Genomic DNA, 22482 nt, shown 5'->3' with positions numbered 1-22482 from the left:
TAAGGGGTCATTAGGTAGGGTGTATAAAAATAGTGTTGAATACGGTGTATTAGTATGCTGAGATTATTTCTTATGCAGTGTTTAGTTTGGTGTATTAAAAATAACATGCATTGCATAAAAGTTACCAAGTTCAAAAAAAAAAAAACATGTATTGCATAATTTCTAAACAAATGAAAATGCACTCTACCAAATGAAACACCCCCCCCCCCCAAAAGGGTTTTGAATGAAGATTTAACTGCGGCATCGGTTCTGTTTAATCAAAAAGGAATTGAACATATGACCTACAAACTTACATAACTAAACAAACAAAAAGATGATGAACTCCGTTAAATATCTGAAATTACAGCACAGAACATACCAGTAATCCATCACCATTTGCTTTAGTTTAGTCTCCAACTTGAAAAACAGAGAAGATCGTTCAAAATCTTGCTTGTCATGTGCAGGTTCTATGAAATTTGCTTCCAGAACACCTGAGTCAAGAGCAATTGAGTACATCATCGTCATACCATAATGGTAAAAGTGGGTCTGAATACTTAAAATACATACCAACAACACCATTTCCTTTGGAAGAACCATCTGCAGTAACTTTCCAGAATGGCTAAGAAAACCCAGAAGAACATAATCAGCAATTGGCAATTTCAAGTTACTTAGAAAAAAAAAATTATTAAGTAATCTCAAGTCCAGCAAGATTCTCAGTTCAGGTCAACTGCAATGTTTGGATGCCCCTACATGCCCGCATAAATCCCAAACTTAAGTCAGAGGTTCAAGGTCCTATTCAAATGTTTGTCCTCTTTACTTTTTCTGTCTTTTCTGTTGGGAGGGGGGAGGGATTACACCAGGCCTAATCAGATAAGCTTTTTGTTAACATCTTCAGCTAAGATGAACAAGAAAATATTGCATATAACATTTTTCTCCAGTCACAACATCGCATACCCTGATGAGGCGATTTTTGTGGTAAACATTGAATCCACAAACTGATGATGGAGTATCCTTGACGAAGCCAAGACTTGTTTCAACCAAGATCTGCAGCAGAAAAGCTGTTTGAATCCACAAATTTAGATGATACGCAAATATAGCCACTAGCCCAACAACCGATTTGCAATTAGTAAGTACCCACACACAGAAAATCATATATGAGGAGAACTTATTAATACTATGATGGTAAAACCGCGGTTTTGTTCTCATTGTGAACATTTGAATCAATAAACAGTTTACAATCTAAAGTTGGACTTCTAGTTTAATTTGAACATACAGCCCTCTAAGCAGGAAAATCAAGAACCCATATCATTATGTACCTCCTTTGATGTTCCAGCAAGTTGTGGCCTGTAAGTGATTACTTTTGAGAGCTTCAACTCATCAAGAATATTATACTGCTCAACAGGCTTCCCTCTTAGTATGATGCTGAAATTTGTAAATTTTTTGAGGTATAATATGGATGCGTATGCCTGATAAGAGATATAAGGAAGCATTAAAATACATTAGCAAAATAATCGGCAGGGATGATTATAGAAATTAAGTAAAAAATAAGTGGTTACTCTTAGGGAGTATCGTAAGCGGTAGGAAATATGGGATTGCAGTTCACGCCCTCTCTTGTTTGTTTTTGATGTATTTCCAAGGTTAGCTTCATCTCTCAACGTTATGTCCTGCATGACCAACAAAAGAAAGAATAAGACATCCTTTAAATAAGCAAGAGAAGGATGAAGCAGAAAAAGGAGGAAATGTTCAAAGAGCATTGAGAGCATAACCTGTGATTCCAAAAATATAACACAATACCAAACAGTAATATAAGAGGAATTGTCATTAAGGGGTCGTTTGGTACAAAGATTAATAACGCATGGATTAGTAATGCAGGGATTAGTAATGCGGGGTTTATTTTTATCAAGTGTTTGGTTCATTGTTTCCCACCTAACATTGTGTTTGCATTAAAACTCAATAAAAAGCTTCTTTCCAATTAGACCCGTGAATTATTATGTAATTGGGTCAAGGTAGATAACTATCGGACAATATTATTTTTCTATGGCCTTCTAACTAGCTATAGAGGAAGAACAATTTTGTTGTCATGTTTGCTATGTTTTCACTTGAATTAACTTGAATTATGTGAGGATAAATAATTGTCATCTTAATAAATTGATCACTCACGAAATGTCAATTTTCAATTTAAAAAAGATATACCATCTACTTTTTTTGAAACTGTTAATAATTTTTTGAAACTGAGATATACCATCTACTTTTAAAACCGAAAAGACGGTAAACTATAGTAAAATTGAATAAATCATCTACATTTACACATAAAAATTGCAAGTTGTACTTTTAATATGTATGAAATTTTATAAATTGTTCAAAATACAAATAATTAGAAAACCATATATATATATATATATATCAACAAATAATACATTCAATTAATATCACAAACGTTATGTGACGATATATTTGCCTTTTTAATTAGTAAATATTAAACAACTCACATTTCAAAAATTGTATTGATTTGTATTAAATTTATTTAGTAACAACAACACTATCTAAATAATTTGTAAGCTAATTTATTTAAATGAATTAACTAGTACAAATATATAACATAAATCAAAAAAATAAACAAAATAATTAAAATGATTAGAGGGATATTTTTGTCTTTACATAAACTAACCCCATGGTATTACTAATACCTCCAAATGGAAGGTATTAGTAATACATCCTATAATACAATGTATTAAATAATATCATACATAATACATGGACTATTTATTCTAATACCCCTACCAACGACCCCTAAGGTTAGAGGAATGAAGTAAAATTATACCCCAATGGAGATGAAATTTAGCTGTTTATCATACGAAGGGAATTATGGATTTTGTACTACTTTTGGTGTAAACATGAAATATAGAAGATGTAGAGTTTATTTATGATCTCTTAGATTACATTAGAATCTGTGTATGCTAGATCCTTTTCATTTTTATAGTCTTGTAAATTTAAGGGGTTCCTTCACAATTTGTGCAGCTTACTGTTACCATTTTATATATGAAACTATTACCTTCTTCAAACAAACAAACAAAAAGAACAATGAGTTTCCTCCATTATAAGAGCATTTGACATGGACAGGATCATCAAAAACCATTTGTTTATCGAAACCTTCTTATCACCTTCTTCTCCAATGTCAGGATTAAGGGCTCGTTTGGTTAGGGAACAAGTTATCCTAGGATTGCTATCCCACCCTCAATGTGAAACAAAAAAAAGCTACAATCCCGGGATAAATTATCCCGCTATTTTTCCCAACCAAACATGGGAAAAACTCATCCTAAAATTAATCCTGGGATTAGTTATTCCTTGTACCAAACAAGCCTTAAGGGCAGCTATAGACAAACTAACCTAAGGTTTGTGCTTCACAGGAGTCTCAAAGTTGAGCCAAATGTTTTCAAGAAATAGGCATACCTCATCATCGTCATCAAAGTTCAGTTCATAAATGCCTTCATCGTTTAGCCATAGGTTGAAGACAATAATCTTAGTTCCATGTGATTTTATATCATCAAACTGGAGAACATATAAGAGAAAAGACAGAGCATTCAGTAATAACAAATAAAAATAATTCTGGTAACAATAATTGCAGGTGGAATCTATTCTATAGCTGATTCTTCTGATGCACAAAGATGGAATCTATTTCTAAGAAAGAATTTAAATGATTGGGAAAAAGCAAGATTTTGTTTTACATTACAGTCCCTTAGCACCATCATCCTGGATCAACCCAAGGATGATTCTATTATATGAAGGTATGATACAGGTGAAATATTCTTTGTTAATTCTTGCTAAATGTCACTGACTTCTTCCGACACCGACCGTTGACCTTGGAAGAAGATTTTGCACAACAAAGCACCCCTTGAAGGTTTCGTGTTTTTCGTGGCTTGTGTCTAAGGAAGCATGGCTCACTTGATCAGCTATTCAGAGAAGACGAATGCAATTATGTAGCAGGTGTCCCTTCTGTGAAGAGAACACTGATGATACTTGTTATCTTTTTCCTAATTGCAAGATCACTTATCAGATTTTTGATATGCCTAACATACTAAATATGTAGATAGTACCACCTTGCCAAATGTCCACAATATAGCCCAACAACATACCCAGTGTGTTCCCACAAGTGGCGTCTGGGAGGATGGGCTGTACACAAACCTTATCCCTACCTTTGAGGGCTAGAGAGGTTGTTTCCTAAATAAAGCAAGGTGACCTAGAATAAAAGTTGAATACTTATTGCATAATCTAGAAAGTTATCTCAGCTCCAATTGGAAGTGAAATTTTAATATGCTTTACATAATGATGAAAGTTAAATGTGCTCCATTTTACAATTTTCTGTTCAACTCTTTTCTCCTCCATCCTTAAAAATTCTGAAGTAACTAGTAGGCTACATATGTACCCAATTTAACAGGAAGCAACATACAATTTGTTAACTCTAACTTTAAAATCATGTCATCTCAAACATGTGCATACCAAATTTGAGATAGAGGAAGTACATGTTCGCTCAAAGTTTAGCAGATTTGAGCTTGGTATGCTTCATGAGTTAATATACATGGATATTTTAATATTTGCTTGTTGTATTATGACCATAGCATGTTCTCATAACAAAAACAAGAAACTCAGATAACACATCAAAGCTCAGAGTCTGCAACAAAGAATTAATCTATAAAAGTAACTTTCTAGAAACGGCAATTCATACAAAATAAATTTATGATATAAAAATGTGGCTTTAAAGTATATGTACCAATTATCCAACCAACCTGTTGCAGAAGATCCATCTTTGTTGCAAAAGGGGACCACTCAAGGATTGTTTTCAAGTTAGTTGACCAATCATCTTGAGAGCCATATACTATTGCTTCAGCCCAATGGTCGGAGATATCATAATCAATCTGCATTCATTTTCAATTAAAAAAAGAAAAACTGAGAATAGATGTTCATGTTTAGAAATAAATTACAAACTTCAAGTGCCAAATATTACAATTTTCAACAGAATGTAAAGACTTTTTACCATTGGAACAATCACATCATCTTGCCCTGTTCTCCGAAGAAATGTATAGGACAGAAGCCCAACACTTTGAGTTGCTCGGCTAGACCATAAAAGTGCAGAAAATATCAAAATTCATAACATTCTCAAGCACAACATCAATTCTAGCAACATAGCTAATTGTTTGGTCAGACCAGTGAGCAGTTTACTTCAGAAATAGTATGTTGTTACATATCAAGCAGCACATTGCAAACAAACCCCCGTTAATAAACTTCTGGGTCGCTCCTTCCTCTTTTATTTTTCTCCAACTCATTCGGATTCATTCTATACAAGAATTAATATCTGTTCAAATATAAGCCAGTTCCACTCTAGAGCTGCCTAGCGATCAAAAAATTGGAGTAACCATCTTGAAAACCAAGGTTCAAATCCCAACAGAACCAACACCTAGGTGAATTCTTATTTGCCTTAGTCTCGATAGGCAGAGTTACTCAATAGTTGTACTGGTTAACAAAAGCAAATACCCAGTGGATTAGTCAAGGTGTGCACATATTCCCCCGAGCACCACTATTATCCAAGAGAATAATGATAATGATAAGCTTGTTCGTAGTCACACAGATTTTTGTTTGAAAGAAGTACACTGAAAAAAAACGAAAGAAGGAAATGAACTATTGACAAACTTGACAGTCATGAGAAAGTTGTAAAAAGAGGGCTTCCCTTGTTCCCGAATGTGAAGCACTTGATAACCTGAATAGTGCTTTGACAAATGTGATTTTCAGAGTTCAAACGATATACTTCACTGCACATAACCAATATACTCTAAAAACAAAGAGTGCCAAGAAAAACACAAGACCGATGGGCTAGCAAGAAACAACTTGTGCAATACCGATTAAATAGAACGTGCACTCTTCTTCCAACTGATGTGCACAGCTTAAAGAAGCTATAGTAAATACCTAATGTGTCAATTCGGTACTTGTAAGATCCAGGTTATAATTGACATCACTAGTTTTATATCTGACATACAATAATGAAAGTATTAACAGATAACTAAAAATGAAAATAATCTTATTTTCAGTTTTCAACAAATCAAGCATAAAAAAGAAATACCAAAGATAACTCTTTTGTGTTTGAAATTAGGTATTTTACAATGATATCTGAGACGTTGTAATTTTTTCAATTAAATAAGCAATGTATTGATGTTGCGGGAACACCCCCCACCCCCACCCCCAATCCATCACGTAAACAAGAAGTATACCAGTAAATAGAGAAACTACACAAGAACATAGTTCTCTATGGAAATTGGAAGGCACCCTGTCATCAGAGATATTACAAATGTTGTTATAAGGAAAACTGGCATTTTAACCACCAAAGTCATGAGAGACGTCACTTCCTTTGCCTCGAATATCTTAGTTCGGTTTACATGTTTACTAATAGAAGAGTTTGAAAGGTGAGTGGTTTGGTGTTCGTTACGGGGGATTTTGTTTGTAATTAAATTATATAATAAGCTATGTTTTCTTCAAGGGAAATAATATAAACCTTTAGAGTTGGTAATTCACAAAACAACTCATAAAGAAACCAATGTGATTTCTTGAAGGACCTAAGGTTCCATAACTAATATATATATATATACACACAACAACAACAACATACCCAATGTAATCTCATAAGTAGGGTCTAGGAAGGGTAAAGTGTACACAAACCTTATCCCTACCTCGTAGATGTAGAGCGGTTGATCCCAAAAGACTCTCAGCACGAGTAACGCACATAAAAGCAGTTAAAAAAGAAAAATACAGAAGTAAAGAGGACATAGCAAATAATAAGGAAAGCATAACATAGTATTCAGAAAACAAGGAGTAATAAAAATAACCAAATAATGTGATAACTGAAGTACAGGAAATAACAAGTAGCATCAAAAATCATAGGACAGACAACTACGAGAAAGATGCTACTACAACTGGTATGAACAGGAAACTGATAGAGTATACTAAACTATCACCACGGCTATTCCAGGGGAAAGCGAGACAACGCTCAACTATCTATTAACCATTTACACTAATATGCGACCTTCATAACCTCCCATCTAAAGTCTTGTCATTGGTATGTTAAAGATGCTATATATACAACAACAATATACCCAGTGTAATCCAACAAGTGGAGTAAGGATGTACGTGACCTTGGTCCTATTCTCAAGATAGATTGATAGATAGATATATGTAGACAGAGAGGTGGGAAGAGAAGATACCCTGAACGAGATGAACGGCTGAAGACAATTACATCAGCGCCTAACCGCATGGTACTCGTCTTGAATCCATTACCATCTAAAATCCAGGTAAAAAAATAGCTTTAAAAAATATTCAAGTAGCTTATTCATCAAAAAGAAAAGTCAAGTAGCATAAAATGCCTCAAAACCTAATCCAAGCAGCAATGAGTGCAAAAAACTGATTATGGCAGTAACACAAATTAGAACACCAGACCCAATTATTTGTAACTCTAGGAAGATGCTTACATTGTCCAATTGTTGAGTTTGATGTTTTTGAAGAATAACCCAGGCTCATGCATTTGCGAAGGCGGTCTGGATCCATACCACCCCCATCGTCTGCTCAATATGATATAGTACATGTTACGGCAATTGTAACAAGGTAAACAGTATAGTATGATAGTGATGAAGGTTAAGTAACAGCAATACCACACCCTGGAAGAGCAATGCAGGAGAGTTGTCCCTTGGGTTAGAGATTCTGTCAACTTTCACGAATGTTGCACCACTACTTATCTAGCATGCAGATAAGGACAGAGAAAAATTGCCATTAGACGAAAGAAAACTTATGTAAGTGCAAGAGAGATTGGTTTCAACATAAAATCTTGATTTTTATTCACAATATCTAAATTGCTTAACAAGATATTACATGAAAGTGAAAGCACAGAATCTACCAGTGCAAGCAGCAGAGACAGATTTTTCTTTTTACAAGAAGGCATGGGGGAGAAAGATTTCATCCATATAAATCATAAGACCTTCGATGTTGAAGGATGGGTGGGCTGGTTTCAATGAGATGATATGAGTTTGTCAGCATATAAGTATAAGTAAAAGGAAACTTCCCCAGAGAACTACATATAGAAAGATGTGATGGGTTCAGGTTGAAAGAGCACAATTTATCAGCTAAGTTGTCTGCATATCATAATGAAGAAGAAAACACATCAAGAGATCTAGGCATTTATACCCTAAATTCAACCAACAAGCAATTTAGGTAGAACCAACATAACAATTTCTACTGTAGGTCTAAAATAAGAGGAGAACTTGTGAAGCAAAAAATTGAAGAGATCTCTAGTCTAGAAGAATGGAGGATAGTTACGCTCATATTTATTAAAAAAAAATCAACATAAGAATGTTGTACTGCTTTTCTTTACTCAGAGAAACCATAAATTCAAGGCCCGCTTCAAGACCAAAAAGTATAAATTGAAGAGGGAATAGCAAGTGATTCCTTAGAATAATAACAATTGCAGTCCCTACTTTGTTGCAAAACAGTAATACAGTACATATAGAATGTGTCTCACAGCTCTTCCTTGTCAAAAAAAAATGTGCCCCAGTACTCTCTGGCACATTAGACACCAATATAAGGCACTCTCAACTTGATGATGTTGTGTTCGAAACAACAATCAAAGAGAATGCACTTATTGTGAGTGAAACCTTATCCATCCAAATACCAATTAAATTTATTCTGACCTTGCTAGAACAAAAAAGAATGAGAGAAAAAAATATTTACAACTGCAATTACCAAAACGTTGGGAGCCAAACGCAATGACCTTGAGAATTAGAAAGTATAATTGAAGAAACCAAAGGTTAGCGAGAATTATTGTTAAGACATTTAAGTCTCTAAAAAATTGAATTTCTATCAAAATGGCAAAGGAGGAAATGAAACACACTGAAGGTTAGAAAGTCAATAAAGTTGTGAAGGTATCCAAAACAAACTGGCATCTGACCTAAAATTCTAACCAAAACGGATCTTCCATTTCCTACTTAATAGACAACAAGGGGGAGAGAAAGAAGGGTAAACCTGTACCCTTCTTGTTCTAATTACTTGATGCCATGGTAAATTAGAAAGTTGTTAGTAACAAAATTTACAAAACCCAATCAAACTTCCCTATGGAGACCAACAAGCTCTTGGCTGAAAATATGATTGTGATACCTCATATGTCTATCTCTGCAAAGAAACATAGGCACAGGAACCATACTCTAATTGCAAAACCTCTGCGGATTTTTAATCTCTGAAAAGTAACAAAAGAAATGTATCCACAATAACATCCGAGGGCCACGGTCCACTTAGACAACAGGAAGTCAAATGACAATAATAATAGAAATATAAAGAGAATGGTTCTCTTACGAGTAGTGATTTCCACCAATCCAACTGTGAACATCTCTTTAAGACCAATCAAATAAAAAATATAATGTCCGTAAGAACAATTAAAAGCTATTTTTCTCACCAAATGCCAATCCAAAGATGACTAAATCCTAGGTAGTATCACAACTAACTTTTTTTATGAGGATGCTATTGGCAAACAGGGGAAACCCAGTATACATCCCCATATCAAGGACACTATATGGTTAAGTAAACTCAAGGAACCGTCCAACTATCTTTAAAAAGGGTAATTTATGTTTGCTCCAAAATACACCAAGAAGAAAATGTGCTTTAACTGAATCATTGAGCTTTGTTCGTCCTGCAAAAGTTCTTCTATTGCATTACTTTCAAACTAACAAGAAGACAGTGTTGGACAACAAAATATAGCAGAACTCTCAAAGACATATGGGTGACAAGCTGTAATTCAACAGATACCAGATTTCAAGTAGAATCGATATATTATACATGAAATACTGAACTTCTATTTCCACCTCGTAAAACATAATATAACAGAATAATCAACATTACAGTAAAATATACCTCATCAACAGCATTATCCAAAAGCTCAGCTATTGCTGCAATGACATTTAAAATATCAGTGGTCATGCAATAGTACGAGCAGAATGGATTCACACGGAAATGTACTTATTAATTAACTATCTCCCATCACGATATGACTACGACTGATAAGATTGGCACTATGCTCTTCTATCAACCAAAAATAATATAGCAGATCAAAGTGCCACATGTAAATGTACAGCACACAATAATTTTTAGACAACATCGAAAGAATCCTCGGGTTAGTTTCTATGTTCTTAAGTAAAGGCACTTGCTTCGGCTTACAACAAGTGTCATGCAGGTTTTCTTTAACAATCTCATTAAGATAGATAGAAGAGGTTTTCTTTAACAATCTCATTAAGATAGATAGAAGAGGTTTTCTTTAACAATCTCATTAAGATAGATAGAAGAGGTTTTCTTTAACAATCTCATTAAGATAGATAGAAGAGGTTTTCTTTAACAATCTCATTAAGATAGATAGAAGAGGTTTTCTTTAACAATCTCATTAAGATAGATAGAAGAGGTTTTCTTTAACAATCTCATTAAGATAGATAGAAGAGGTTTTCTTTAACAATCTCATTAAGATAGATAGAAAATAGTTCTGATTATAAAATAAGTACAACCAACAAAAGACAACATTGGAAGTAACATGAATAGAACCTTGCAACAAATACAACAAAAAGCGATTGACCTTAACCTGATAAACCCTACTCAACCATAAAATTTACCTCCAAACGCCCATTTATGAGAAGTAGCATTGGAATGCAGAAATTTGGGATGAACACGCGCATGTTCCAATTCACCTACAGGTAACCAACCAACTTAACTCATGTTGCAAGTAAAATTAAATTCTGAATTGCGAAAACAAAGATGAGAGATGAACCGTGTATAGCAGTTGATTTGATACGACCAACTTCAAAATTGCCAGCTTTCCAGAAACTTCGAGAATCCAGTGGCCTGTAATTAGAATCCGGTGGTACAACGGCGTTGGGATTTTCTATTACCGGTGATTTACTCAGTGAGTTACCACCGTGATTAATTTCTGGTTTTGTCATTCCGAGGACGGGAACGCCGGTGCCCTCGTCGTCGCTACTATCGAGTTCGACGACATCCATTGGAAGCTTCTCTACCTTAGGCGGCATTAAGAAAGAATTAGATGAGAAGAAGTTAGTGATCCGTTTCACAAGAAGTACCGGTTGGCACTGATCACTGAGAGGTTTCTTGAATCTTGAGGGTTTTACAAGACTACTGTCTAAAGTTCTGTCTAGCCAGGCTTTTTGGAATACTAAAATCTCTTTCTCCTTTTTATAATGTCAATTCTTTATTGAAATTTATATTTATCCAGCTGTATCTCTTGTTAAATTTAATTTAGTTTAGTATATTTGTGTTAAATTTAGATACAACCCATCTCTCTCTCTTTTCTTTTCTTTTTAAAAAAAACATATTTCTAGTTATTAAAACTCTTAAATCTTAATATGTATGATTTTATTCTTCATCCTAAAATTTTAACTAGATAAAAGTAAAGAATCTAATTAAAGTCTTTTGATAGAAATATAAAAAATATTTTCTTTTTCTAAATAATACTAATTATAAAATGAATTTAACAGGATTTTCTCTTTCACAATTTGATACTCAAATACCTTTTTTTTTAAAGATCTTAAACATAGTAATTTATTATCAAATATTTTTTGAGATGTTTATTCATTTAAACACAAAATATTTTTCTCTAAAATTACTTAACTAATTAAGAATTTTTGAAAACTTACTTCTAAGTCTAATAATTACTTTTTTGTAACAACTATGAACATTATCATTGATAACAAACGAGAATTATAACTTTAATCACCTAACAACACATAGCACCTAGTTCATATACCCACTTCTTCTCATAGCTAGTTACCAATTAAAGTTTGAATAAATCTCCTACATTAATATAAAAAAAATTCCTGATAATCTACCTATCATGTCTATGAATTCACGTTTGATCATTGTTATAACTTGTTCTTTTTATACATTTACTCCTTTGTATATATTTCAATTCCCGCTCTTCAAATATGATATACCATTGCCCCCCATAGAGCGCAAATATTTTTTTGTTTGTTTTACTCCAATGCTTCTTGTTGATTTCAGTAGTACCTAATTAATTTCAATTGTACCTAATTAATTTCAATTGTTTGTATATGTATGTGAGTGAGTCCATTGCTTCTTTTACTTTTTGCGTTTCTACACATTGATCAATAAATGGAATGTTGACTTAACCCTATGTGTGTCACAAAGACAACACCCTTCATTTTCCACCTTGATGTGCATCTTCATTAACCTCTCCTTAGTAAGGAGTCTGCCGAGTGTAGCTAACCACAATATAAACTTGTGTCTTGATTGTTTTTACAGTATTTCATATTAGTGAAGCAATTTTCGAAGGTCTTTGTGATGGCGATGTAACTTATGGTAATGAAGTATCTTCCCCAGCCGTTAGATTATATCTATCTTGGGTATACTAATGGTTCATTTCATTCTTCAAGTTATTTAGTTTCCTCCAGTATCAATCTGGAGGGGCAATACAAGATCAACTATTATCATTTGATTTCATATAGATGATATGTACACGCTTGACCCACAAAGATTCTTTATTCTCAATTAATTGTCATAACAACTTTCGCACCAAAGCAACGTTTCAGTCATGGCAAACTTTAATGTTGAGCCCCATGTACTTTTTAGGCATGCAAAACCTTCTCCTAAGCAACCAAGGTGTTCATTGTTTATCTTTAGTATTGCCTCATAAGTAGTTTTTGCAAATTTTATTCACCTCTTAAACAACATTTTGGGGTAGTACAAAGACAAATCTCCAAAAACGCTATGTAACGAAAATAGGACTGATGTTATCACTTGTAATCTTCATGTGTATGATAACTTCTTCGAATAAGTGACAGCTATTCGTTGGGTTATTTTGGCAATCAATTGATGGCATTTCATCTTCGACCACTTCTTGGAGAACAGAGGTAATCCCAGGTATCTGATTGAAATGAGCTAAGTGTAAATTCAATCCTATTGAGTATTCTTTCTTTAGTCTCCTCAATTACCTTTATTATAAAAATGTGGGACTTCTCCATGTTTGCCTCTAAGCCGATAACATGGCCTGACTAAAATCTAAAATGTGTGTGCTTCAACATTTTGGTCACTGACTCAACTTCCCCTTTAGAAAATACCATAAGATCATCAGCAAATATCAGAAATGTCAACTTGACCTGCTTACACACATGAGATGAAACTTGAAGTCTAGCAACGACCTTACAGTTTTATAAAGTCTAATAACTACTTTATAAAACTTACTTTAAGCCTTCTGTGATATGTTCTTATCACACAAAGATAGTGAAGTGCAACTTTCATTTCATATATCCCATTCCAATACGATGTGTAATATCATTGTCAATCTCTCAAATACTTTGAAGAGTTAAAAATAAACGTAGATCTGAAAATTCTAGAATAGGGCTACCATTCGAATTGCTATTGAATTCATGGACAAACAAGAGATAACCTGACAAACTAAAACATCTTAGTAGCCTAGAAAATAAAGCAAAAAAGATTTTCAAAATAACGGCGAACGAAATGAGAACAACCTAATTTTTTCTTGATTATTTGTCAAGATAGTTGAAAATGACTTATATATGAATCCTTGGTTCATATCTATCAAATAATAAATTATGTCACTAAACTTATACCCCAAATATTATATTATAATTTTACCCAATCTGTATAATAATCATCTAAACTAATTTTATTATAGTAAATTAAAATAAATAAGATAATCAAAATATATGAAATCACGGTGATTTGCTTAAGCTTTTAATGATCAAAAAAATTAACGTTAGTTCTAAAAAAAATAAGAAAGTTATGTTATGAAATCAAAGATCTCAGAAAGAAAAAATTAAAGTGAAATTTTTGTTTGTTTCCGTCCACGTATTCCATGGGCCTAGGGGAAAAAAAGCGAGTAGGGGCATATATGTAAATGTAGAATCCTCTTGCTTCCATCCTAAGCTAAGCCCTATATAAGACGGAGAGAGCCTATCCAAATGAGCAGAGCTTTCTTGTTTGGTAAGCTAATTTTTGCGAAGCCCATAGAAAAAAGAACAACTCAGAGAAATGGCAGAGGAGGGACAAGTCTTTGGCGTCCACGCCGTTGATGAATGGAACCAACATCTCCAAAAAGGAATTGATAACAAAAAACTGGTAACACTTGTCTTTTCTCTTTTGTTGTTTTGTCTTGATTTTGTGTTTTTTTTTCTTGTATGATTAATTATTTTCTTCGTTCATCGTTGGATTTCTTGCTTTATGTTATTACGGATCGAATCTTGATTAGGCGTGGGTTTGTCGAGATCGGGAATTGGAAACTGTTAAAAAGAAAATTGGGTTCTGTGTTTTATATGATTATATATAAACCAATTGCACATCGTTCTGTTTCGTTTTGAAATTAGAAAATCATATTTATTTTTTCACATTTTTAGTTTCTTGTTCGATTTGATGGTCTCCATTATGATTTATGAGGATTAAAATCTTGACATCGTTTCCCAATTTATTTATTTTCTCTACAATGTAGACAATATTCTATCTCTGCACCCATAATAAAAAAGGGATAAACCTTTATGTTGTTTAGGCTCATCCGCGTTTCACATCGAGGGCGTTTTAGGATGACAACCTATGTTTATTTTTTCGAAATTAGAGATTTTACCGAATAAATAAATGACTTCTTTCTATCAGATCACTATCTTCATACTTTTTAAAATCTTGCTGTTCTAAACTCTTGTTCAGTACTTGTGTATGATTCGTATGATTATCGTTTGGGTGATTGATTTAGGCATCATATCCCTCTTCATATTCATGGATTGATTGATCGTGTCTAGTTTCGTGCTAGTAATACTACTAACAATTTAGCACTTCATCGTTCGTATAAGCAAGTTGTGTCATTTATGTCTCTCAACTGTTTTAAGGTTGGTTGGTGACATGTTTTTTTTTTCTTTTGATATATTTACTACACATACTACTATTTTTTCTCATATTTACTATTATGTTGCAGATAGTTGTGGACTTTACTGCTTCCTGGTGTGGTCCCTGCAAGTTCATTGCTCCATTCCTTGCAGAGTTGGCCAAGAAGATACCCACTGTTACCTTCCTGAAGGTGGATGTGGATGAATTGAAGGTGAAATTATTGAGCCAAACGTTTAATTAACCGAAACTCCATTAATGTTACCTAACAATATATGATCCAACATATCAGGATTAAATTTCTTGGTACGAATGATCTGTTAGAAGTACTGATGATGTCTTATTTACTTGTCGCAGTCTGTAGCTACTGATTGGGCCGTGGAGGCGATGCCAACCTTCATGTTCATCAAGGAGGGGAAGATCGTTGATAAGGTGGTGGGAGCCAAAAAAGATGAGCTGCAGCAGACCATTGCCAAGCACATCAGTAGTACTTCATCAGCCTAATTAATATGTTTTACTCCATATTATATTGCACTTGGTTGAGTGGCATCTATCTTAATATGAGCAAGAATTAATTTAATTTTCGTTGGATATTGCAAGTTCTTACTATTAAGTCAAATATTATTCTGCAGTTTGAACCATTCCGTATCTAATCAAAAAATGATTTCTTGCGCTGAATGATAAACGTGTTCATTAGTTATTTCAATGGGTGTTATTTCATTTGAATTATTTATGCTGTCCGTGTTATAGTGTAGTGTAGTTTTATCAAATCGAATTAATGAACTTGAATAGACTCCTGCCATGGTGACCCACTTGCCTCGAGTGACAGAAGTGTAACCTAATAAGTCGACTTCAGTCTTCAAAATAGTACATTCGATGTAGCAATAATTTCTAGGATTGAATATATCCTGGCTATGAAGAAAGACATCAACTAGCATAGAGTAACAGCTCAAGATTGATGGGTAATGGAAACCAAAATTTGAACTGCATTCTCAGTTACAGAAACTTCCGTTCAGTTTGTTGTAAGAAGAGTTGAATAATCCAAGCATAGGGTAACAACATCAGCAATAGGACCATAAGAAATGGATGCAGGGTGTGAACTCAAAACGGAACTATGGTACCTTATAAGAGAATGCTCTAGTGAGTCCCATGTACTTCTGTTTAGGCGTAATTCTCATGCTCATTTCATATTGGGGGGATAATTACATGTAAATGAAAGACAACATGGATGCAAATACACTTTTCCATTGAATTCTTTCTGCCAACTGCACAACACAGACGATTATAAAGGGTCATATTAGGATCCGTTCCTAACATGAACCTAAGGGGTTTGATTTTCCCAGGAAGACAAGCTATCACACTGACTAAACAGTACATTAACGACCTTATCTGGTCCACATTTCCAATTTAAAAGCAGAAAAGGACCAGACTGCACTCTAAGATGGGAGTTGCATTTTGGAACTCCCAATGATCTACAAACAAACTCATGTATAAATATGCTATCTTCACAGAGTCCCCCCTCCAGTACCCCAAAATTAAGATTACTACCTAATGAACGCGTATCAGGAGTTTTCCTTGACAACATTCATCAACCAAACTACTACCTCCTATTTCCTTTGCTTCACAGTTTATTCTTACCTCACTAGCCTTTTCCTCATGGGTGTACACTAAGTTATGCAACATTTGAACAACTTTTTTTCTTTTTTACTCTTCAATTCTGAGTAGGTGTACAATGTGCTTCTACAGACAACCGCTTCAGTACGTTGGGGCAGGGATCTTCTCCAAAGTTGCTATTTGATATTGTCACAGCACATGATTGGCGTCCTAGACATTTCTGGCAAAGTTACAAGAACAAAATGTGAGTCAAAGGAGATTATACTGCCTAGAGAGTGGTTGAACAAAAGTAAACAATCTATTCTTGTCCCTTTAACACTGTAAGCAAAACAGAAGGGTACCTTTTCTACAACGGCGTGTGAGTCAGGAGCATGGCAAGTTCCTTGCTTGAAGCTCCCACAGGTTCCAAGAGGAGTTCCGAAGCTTGCAAATTTAATGGAGGAAATAGATTGACCAGGAGCACAGTGAATGCGAACTTTAGGTAGGTGAAACTCTTCGGTTTTGCCATAGTTCTCAATTTGCCAGTTCTTAATGTTTGGATGATATTCAGCAACATTGGAACATACGTTAGTGACTGATCTCTTCACGAGAGAAATTCTTGTGGGATCTCCACCAAGTTCTTCAAAAAGCACCAATAGATTTTGAGTGGGTTTTAACCAAGACCGAGGAACATGGTACCTGAAAAAATAAAATCTTTAAGTTGCCAGTACAAGGACCTCCAGTTTCCAGTTATTTATGGTGTTGAGTGAAATTGTCAGGAAGCAGTGTATAGCTGGGAAGAAGTGACTTACCATTTTTGAGTTGGTTCCCCACATCCCAGTTGACATTTTGGAGGCCGAAAGGTTCCAGAATATTGGCAACCATTGCAATCTCCAGTAGCATAGGCAGTCCAATATCTACCAATACTCTGACCATTAATCCATACTTGACCTTTACCCATACTGCTCATGTCCAAAGCCAATGGCTCATCTCCTTCGGGCGTATTGAAGTAAGCCTGCAATATGATGAGTTGTAAGATATGACTACCATCACTTGCATCTTTGGAACCTTACTCCTAATTTCATACCTTATGCCATGTTAAGGGTTGTTGTTTCTGTGCAATTAATGAACCTTGCATCCAGTCAACGGCAGAAATACCATTTGTCGAAACAAGATTCATGGCCTCCCCTTTAAGCCCAACCTGTTAGTAAGTCCATATCAGTATAAAAGGTTGCAGTTGAAATAATTGATGATTGATTGAACAATAGTGCTATAAGTTAGCGCACCTGATATGTCCACTTTGCCCAGGACAAGTCCCATTTTCCCTGGTCAAGTCCTTGAATTGCAACAGGACCTAGTACTCCAGTGCTCCATGTTTCAAAATGTCCACCAATGTTCTTCAGAAAACAAACAGAAATATTAAGAATCTAGAGTACATTAAAAAAATGTATAAATGATCTCAGGACTGTAAATAGGCTACAAAGTATTGCTTCAACATATCAGTGATCATGATGATAATAGCTAGTTGCACTGTTGAGCTGGTTTCCTATCCCTTCTTTTCTGATATACTTTTTCCTATCCCTTTACTGCTGGGAAAGAAGAATTTACATTATCTTCCTCTCACACGGGTATATAGTAATCAAAGAATGCACAATGGCCTTCTTACACTGCAAGGTAAGCATCGTGAGGCCGTATTTTCTTGTGCGCTTAAGTTTCAAGCTTTTGCCAATCCCAGCGGAAAAAAGGGAAAACGTTGTCTACAAATTATCATTAACTCTGCCGAAAGTAGCCATTAACCCATGCTCAATAGTTTTAAGCTATGCAACATTTTAACCCCTCAGAATTATTCTTTTTCTTCACTTCCTGGTACCAGCATTTTGTTTTTTTCACTAGCATAGTAATCAGTGATACTACACAGCTGATTAATGATTCTGATATATGTTAGTGATGCTCAACACTTATTGTTGACTCTTATTTTATTTTCTTCATGAGTTATTCGAACTTGAATTGATCTCAAGTATGCAAGGATGACCAAAGGTGAGGATTTAACTAACCGGCAGTCCGACAGCCACGCTAAGCAGTGCAATTCTGTTTGATCCGGCACGAAGATTGACTTTTCCTTTAAATACAAATCTCCTATTCTTCCTCGTCCCAAATGCAGAACCTATAACATGTGTAGGAGCATTCATCGAAATTAGCCAAGTTTAAGCATACATCATAGATAACTTTTGATGAAGTATCATTGACTGCATTACCTGAGAGCTGACCATTAATAAACACATGCATAGCATGGCCTGTTGTCTCAACTATAAGAGTAGGGAGCTCTCCACCATGCAAGAAGGACTCAGTTGAACCAATATCAACACTGTACACAGAGGAAAACATCATACATGTCACATAAAGCTAAAATTTCAGCTTTCAGGTCACAAGTGTTGAATGCAAAGAAGTAGGAGAGGTCCCAAGGATGAGTAATATGAGAACCGAAAGTGACAATTCATCTAGAAATGCTCCTCGAGTGAGTGGAACATTTACTTAATTTCCTAGAAGATCAGAACACATTATTCTCTGTAATGGAGGTACTTCAAGACATCCACCCTCCACCCGTAACCCCCTTCCCATTCTCCCCTTCTCTTCAGACACGTCTTGCAGTAAAAAGATATAAGCAATAAAACATTTGCACTGGCAAACAATCCAATTCCTCGTGAGAAGCAAATCGAGGAAACAGGTTTAATATACTAAACCAAACTCACCTGGTTATGTACCACAAGTAATCACTTGTATCTCTGGTTACATTTATTTGCTCCAAGAGACCAAAAGACCTAATTGATGAGCTGTCATCTAATGCAGACATATCTTCACTGTAAGTCTCCCAAGATAGCATCTCTGAGTTAGTCGGTAGCATTTCCATCTTTGATGTTTGAACTCCAACCTACATATGGTATTTAAAAGCTTTTAAATCCTTGCTTTCAGAGTTGTTAGCGAGTAGCATAAATGAACTATATCTTTCGGAAGATGCTAAGCAGCTCATGAGTACTATTGAATGTACAGAAGTTCCTACACAGGTGTATTACGTACTTTGGCCGTGTTGAAGACTACATTTCTGCAATCAGGAAGGATGCTAATGGACCAAGGAGGCAAATTATAGTGCATGTTATTGAACATTACTCTAGCAGCAGATTTCCAGTCATTGTTTGACAAGAAAGCTGCACACTCCCCTGTCTCTGAAGAGTACACATATGCCTACAGCAACAGAGAATATTCAATGAGAGACAAATTATAATGAACCATGGTGACAAGATTACTGATGCTTATGCATATTTATATACTTGTTGAAGGTTTCCCAAGGATGTGATAGCTGGATCTGCGGAAACTATGGATTTCTCACACATCTTGACAGCTCTATGAAGCTCCTTGAGATGACCATATTTTGGCTGTCTGATCAGACCTGTCGAATGGAAGGGGAGTTTAAAGGACTTCTCTCTTTTGGTTAAGCGGAACTGAATAATGACATACGCAAATTTTTATACTACGAAGCTTTTTAAGCGCACATAAATTAGACAGGGAAGCTTTGAGAAATACTTATAGAGCAAATATCAGTGAAGGAAACATGGTCTCACTGAACCATTCCACAATTTCAAAGACCATCACAACTCCTTAAATAATACTCTTAAGACCTGTGAGTTTAAATTTAAAAGAGAAGAGATAAGTAGAGAGGAAACAACAGCTCTACACTCACCATACTCATCAATTGGAGCATCATAGTCATAGCTAGTAGTGATGAATGGCCCCCCCGCGGTGCGTCCAAAGTTCGTGCCCCCATGGTACTGTTAGGCAAAGAGAGGAAATGTTGTTACTATATGGGACTTCATGCATGCTTCCGATTTATAAAGAAGTACTATGACTTTTCTACATCAGGCATTTGCCGAAGTAGTGAAATGGAACTAACCATGTAATAGTTAACAAAAGATCCTCCTCTTTGTATAAATTGGGCAACAGCAAATGCCAAATCCTGAACTGGCCTCTGATGAAGGGGACCGCCAAATTCCGAGAACCTTAAATTTATTGAGAAAACAAGTCAAAAATGACCCGACTTCAAACATAATCAAAAGTTAAAAGGAAGAGACAAGATTACATACCATCCACTCCAAGCTTCAGTCCAAATTGCAGGTTTGTATGGTTTGTTTGGGAAGAAATTATCACAGTAGAAACCATTGCATGTGTTGATCTGTTATCAACAGTAAGAAAAAATTGTTTAAGAAGTTATAGAACTATTTTAAGAGCTTTGAGAGCTAATCAGTTGTATAATTTTTGGATTTGTATTAGAAACTGAAGCGAAATTGGAGAGGATCAATAGGAGCAGAACTGTTTGGCTCATTGTAGGAGGAGGTTAACTAGTATGCACTTATAGAGTAAAATCAGATTTTAAAAAAGCTAATTACAGGTAACTTTTATAGCAAGCATTTGTCATCTAAATTGATAGGTGTATGCAAGTTAAACTAAACTAGAAAATGCTACAGAACAATGCCAAATGGAGTATGGGAAGCACTAACAACTAAGTTTGCTTACCACAGGATCTGGTGCATCTTCTTCCTTGCACATCACCCATGGGACGCCTGTGTCCAATCCAACTGCCATATTTGCAGCCCATGTTGCATACTGATGTCCCGGTGCTCCAAGTACCTTGGCTTGTGGCCCATACTCATTCTCAATCTGCAGTAGCAGATCAGACAGAAAATTTACATGAGAATTGAACTAGTTTTAATGGAATTTGGCTTCAGCAAACACAAGAATTGTATAATGAACTAATTGGAATAAAAAATCCTGAAAGATAAACAACCTGTGAGAGTATGATTGGACCACCCTGAGACTCGAAAAGATTATGACTCTTCATCAAGTTAACAATTTTCTCAGCATACCCTTTCATTGCATTCTGTCAATCCATAAAACAATTAAAATTTCATTAACTATCCACCATTTAAAATGATAATCTTCTTCAAATGGTGAATTTCTTTTTTCAATTTTTCTCAGGAAAAGGCTGAGACCTTGAAAGGTTCATTATCAGCTCTGAAGCTAATGCCAGGTACATACTTCAGCCATACTGGAAACCCTCTGTGGAATTGACAGTAAAAATTAGTACCTCTTGGTATGAACATGTTTTATAGATCTAGTGAAGAGGTAAAAAAGAAATATACCCAAAATTCCACTCTGCACAAACATAAGGGCCAATTCGAAGATGAGCATAGAGGCCTGCTTTCTGAATTGTTTTAACAAACCTCACCAGGTCATATCTTCCTTCAAAGTTGTACTGAAAAACCCACACAAAACATGAAAAAAGATTCAATCTTTGAGCACAAAACATGAGTGAAAACAAGCTAATTGAACAGAAATAAGAAAGAAATGAAGTACATTGCCAGGAGAAGGCTCATGAACATTCCAAAAGACATAGGTCTCAACCACATCCAAACCTCCTTCTTTTGCCTTGTTTATCAGATCTTCCCACATCTACAAAACCACATTTTTAAAGCTCACTTCATAAACATTTACACAGTAAAAAGAAAAAAAAAGAGCATAAATGGGCAAGAATTGGAGTACCTCAGGGGTACTTCTAGGGTAATGTATAGAACCAGAGAAAAGTAATCTTCTTTGCCCATTAATCACAATGGCTTTCCTATCATAGGTAACATCACAGTGAACCAACCCAGAGCTAATAAACAACACTATACACCATAGCAGAACCCACTTCTGAACTGAGTTAACCTCCATGATTCCACCTCCCTTTTTTGCTTTTTTATCTTACAAACACATCCAAGAACACAACTTGTCTTTCTGGGTGGAGGGAAATTTGAAGCAAGATCAAGAATCTTGGAACAAAAAGCTTTTAAAAAGGTGAAAATTTATGGAGGGCAGGCTTAATTGCAATGTGGGTGCACAGCAAGTCAGTCCACTTTTGCTTTGAAGAGCAACCACAGTGCTTGT

The 22482-nt window shown here is 35.1% G+C and overlaps 3 protein-coding genes across 3 annotated transcripts in view; 1 reads left to right on the top strand and 2 right to left on the bottom strand.

The window, feature by feature from the left end:
- The window catches only part of LOC102599429 (MORC family CW-type zinc finger protein 3-like), a 15329-nt gene extending 4107 nt beyond the window's left edge, over nucleotides 1–11222 (bottom strand). Inside the window, exons 1-14 of the mRNA XM_006340620.2 lie at nucleotides 10817–11222; nucleotides 10662–10736; nucleotides 9916–9950; nucleotides 7676–7754; nucleotides 7491–7580; nucleotides 7227–7302; nucleotides 5012–5090; nucleotides 4764–4892; nucleotides 3430–3528; nucleotides 1536–1643; nucleotides 1296–1445; nucleotides 934–1023; nucleotides 547–598; nucleotides 359–470 (exon numbers count right to left, since the gene is read on the bottom strand). Of these exons, the coding sequence (XP_006340682.1) occupies nucleotides 359–470; nucleotides 547–598; nucleotides 934–1023; nucleotides 1296–1445; nucleotides 1536–1643; nucleotides 3430–3528; nucleotides 4764–4892; nucleotides 5012–5090; nucleotides 7227–7302; nucleotides 7491–7580; nucleotides 7676–7754; nucleotides 9916–9950; nucleotides 10662–10736; nucleotides 10817–11075 (1433 nt within the window). The 5' untranslated portion in view covers nucleotides 11076–11222. The remainder of the gene's footprint in view (nucleotides 1–358; nucleotides 471–546; nucleotides 599–933; nucleotides 1024–1295; nucleotides 1446–1535; nucleotides 1644–3429; nucleotides 3529–4763; nucleotides 4893–5011; nucleotides 5091–7226; nucleotides 7303–7490; nucleotides 7581–7675; nucleotides 7755–9915; nucleotides 9951–10661; nucleotides 10737–10816) is intronic.
- Nucleotides 11223–14009: 2787 nt separating this feature from the next.
- LOC102599106 (thioredoxin H-type 2-like) lies at nucleotides 14010–15527 on the top strand. The gene is given in 3 exon segments (NM_001288384.1): nucleotides 14010–14160; nucleotides 15005–15127; nucleotides 15271–15527. Coding segments are annotated over 3 exon segments (357 nt in total). The 5' UTR covers nucleotides 14010–14073; the 3' UTR covers nucleotides 15418–15527.
- Nucleotides 15528–16122: 595 nt separating this feature from the next.
- On the bottom strand, nucleotides 16123–22269 carry LOC102598773 (beta-galactosidase 3). The gene is made up of 19 exons (XM_006340618.2): nucleotides 22099–22269; nucleotides 21913–22008; nucleotides 21699–21811; nucleotides 21549–21615; nucleotides 21344–21436; nucleotides 21073–21216; nucleotides 20643–20731; nucleotides 20453–20558; nucleotides 20243–20330; nucleotides 19833–19951; nucleotides 19582–19746; nucleotides 19257–19435; nucleotides 18762–18871; nucleotides 18561–18670; nucleotides 17793–17903; nucleotides 17594–17707; nucleotides 17319–17521; nucleotides 16869–17205; nucleotides 16123–16747 (listed from the first exon to the last, which is right to left on the bottom strand). Exons 1-19 carry the CDS (start codon nucleotides 22267–22269, stop codon nucleotides 16625–16627), a joined length of 2538 nt encoding a protein of 845 aa, XP_006340680.1. The 3' UTR covers nucleotides 16123–16624.
- Between the last annotated feature and the right edge of the window lie 213 nt (nucleotides 22270–22482).

This window comes from Solanum tuberosum, unplaced genomic scaffold (genome assembly GCF_000226075.1).
Source record: "Solanum tuberosum cultivar DM 1-3 516 R44 unplaced genomic scaffold, SolTub_3.0 scf00020, whole genome shotgun sequence".
In the NCBI taxonomy this organism is placed as follows: domain Eukaryota; kingdom Viridiplantae; phylum Streptophyta; class Magnoliopsida; order Solanales; family Solanaceae; genus Solanum; species Solanum tuberosum.
This window is presented reverse-complemented; position numbering and strand designations above follow the sequence as displayed.

What these genes read in the sequence shown, in the direction of transcription:
- LOC102598773 (XM_006340618.2), bottom strand. Translation starts at nt 22,269, where the DNA reads ATGGAGGTTAACTCAGTTCAGAAGTGGGTTCTGCTATGGTGTATAGTG. An exon ending in TGTGCAGAGTGGAATTTTGG is followed by an intron (nt 21,616 to 21,698) that starts GTATATTTCTTT and finishes TCAATTCCACAG; the next exon opens with AGGGTTTCCAGTATGGCTGA. An exon ending in CACACGCCGTTGTAGAAAAG is followed by an intron (nt 16,748 to 16,868) that starts GTACCCTTCTGT and finishes TAACTTTGCCAG; the next exon opens with AAATGTCTAGGACGCCAATC.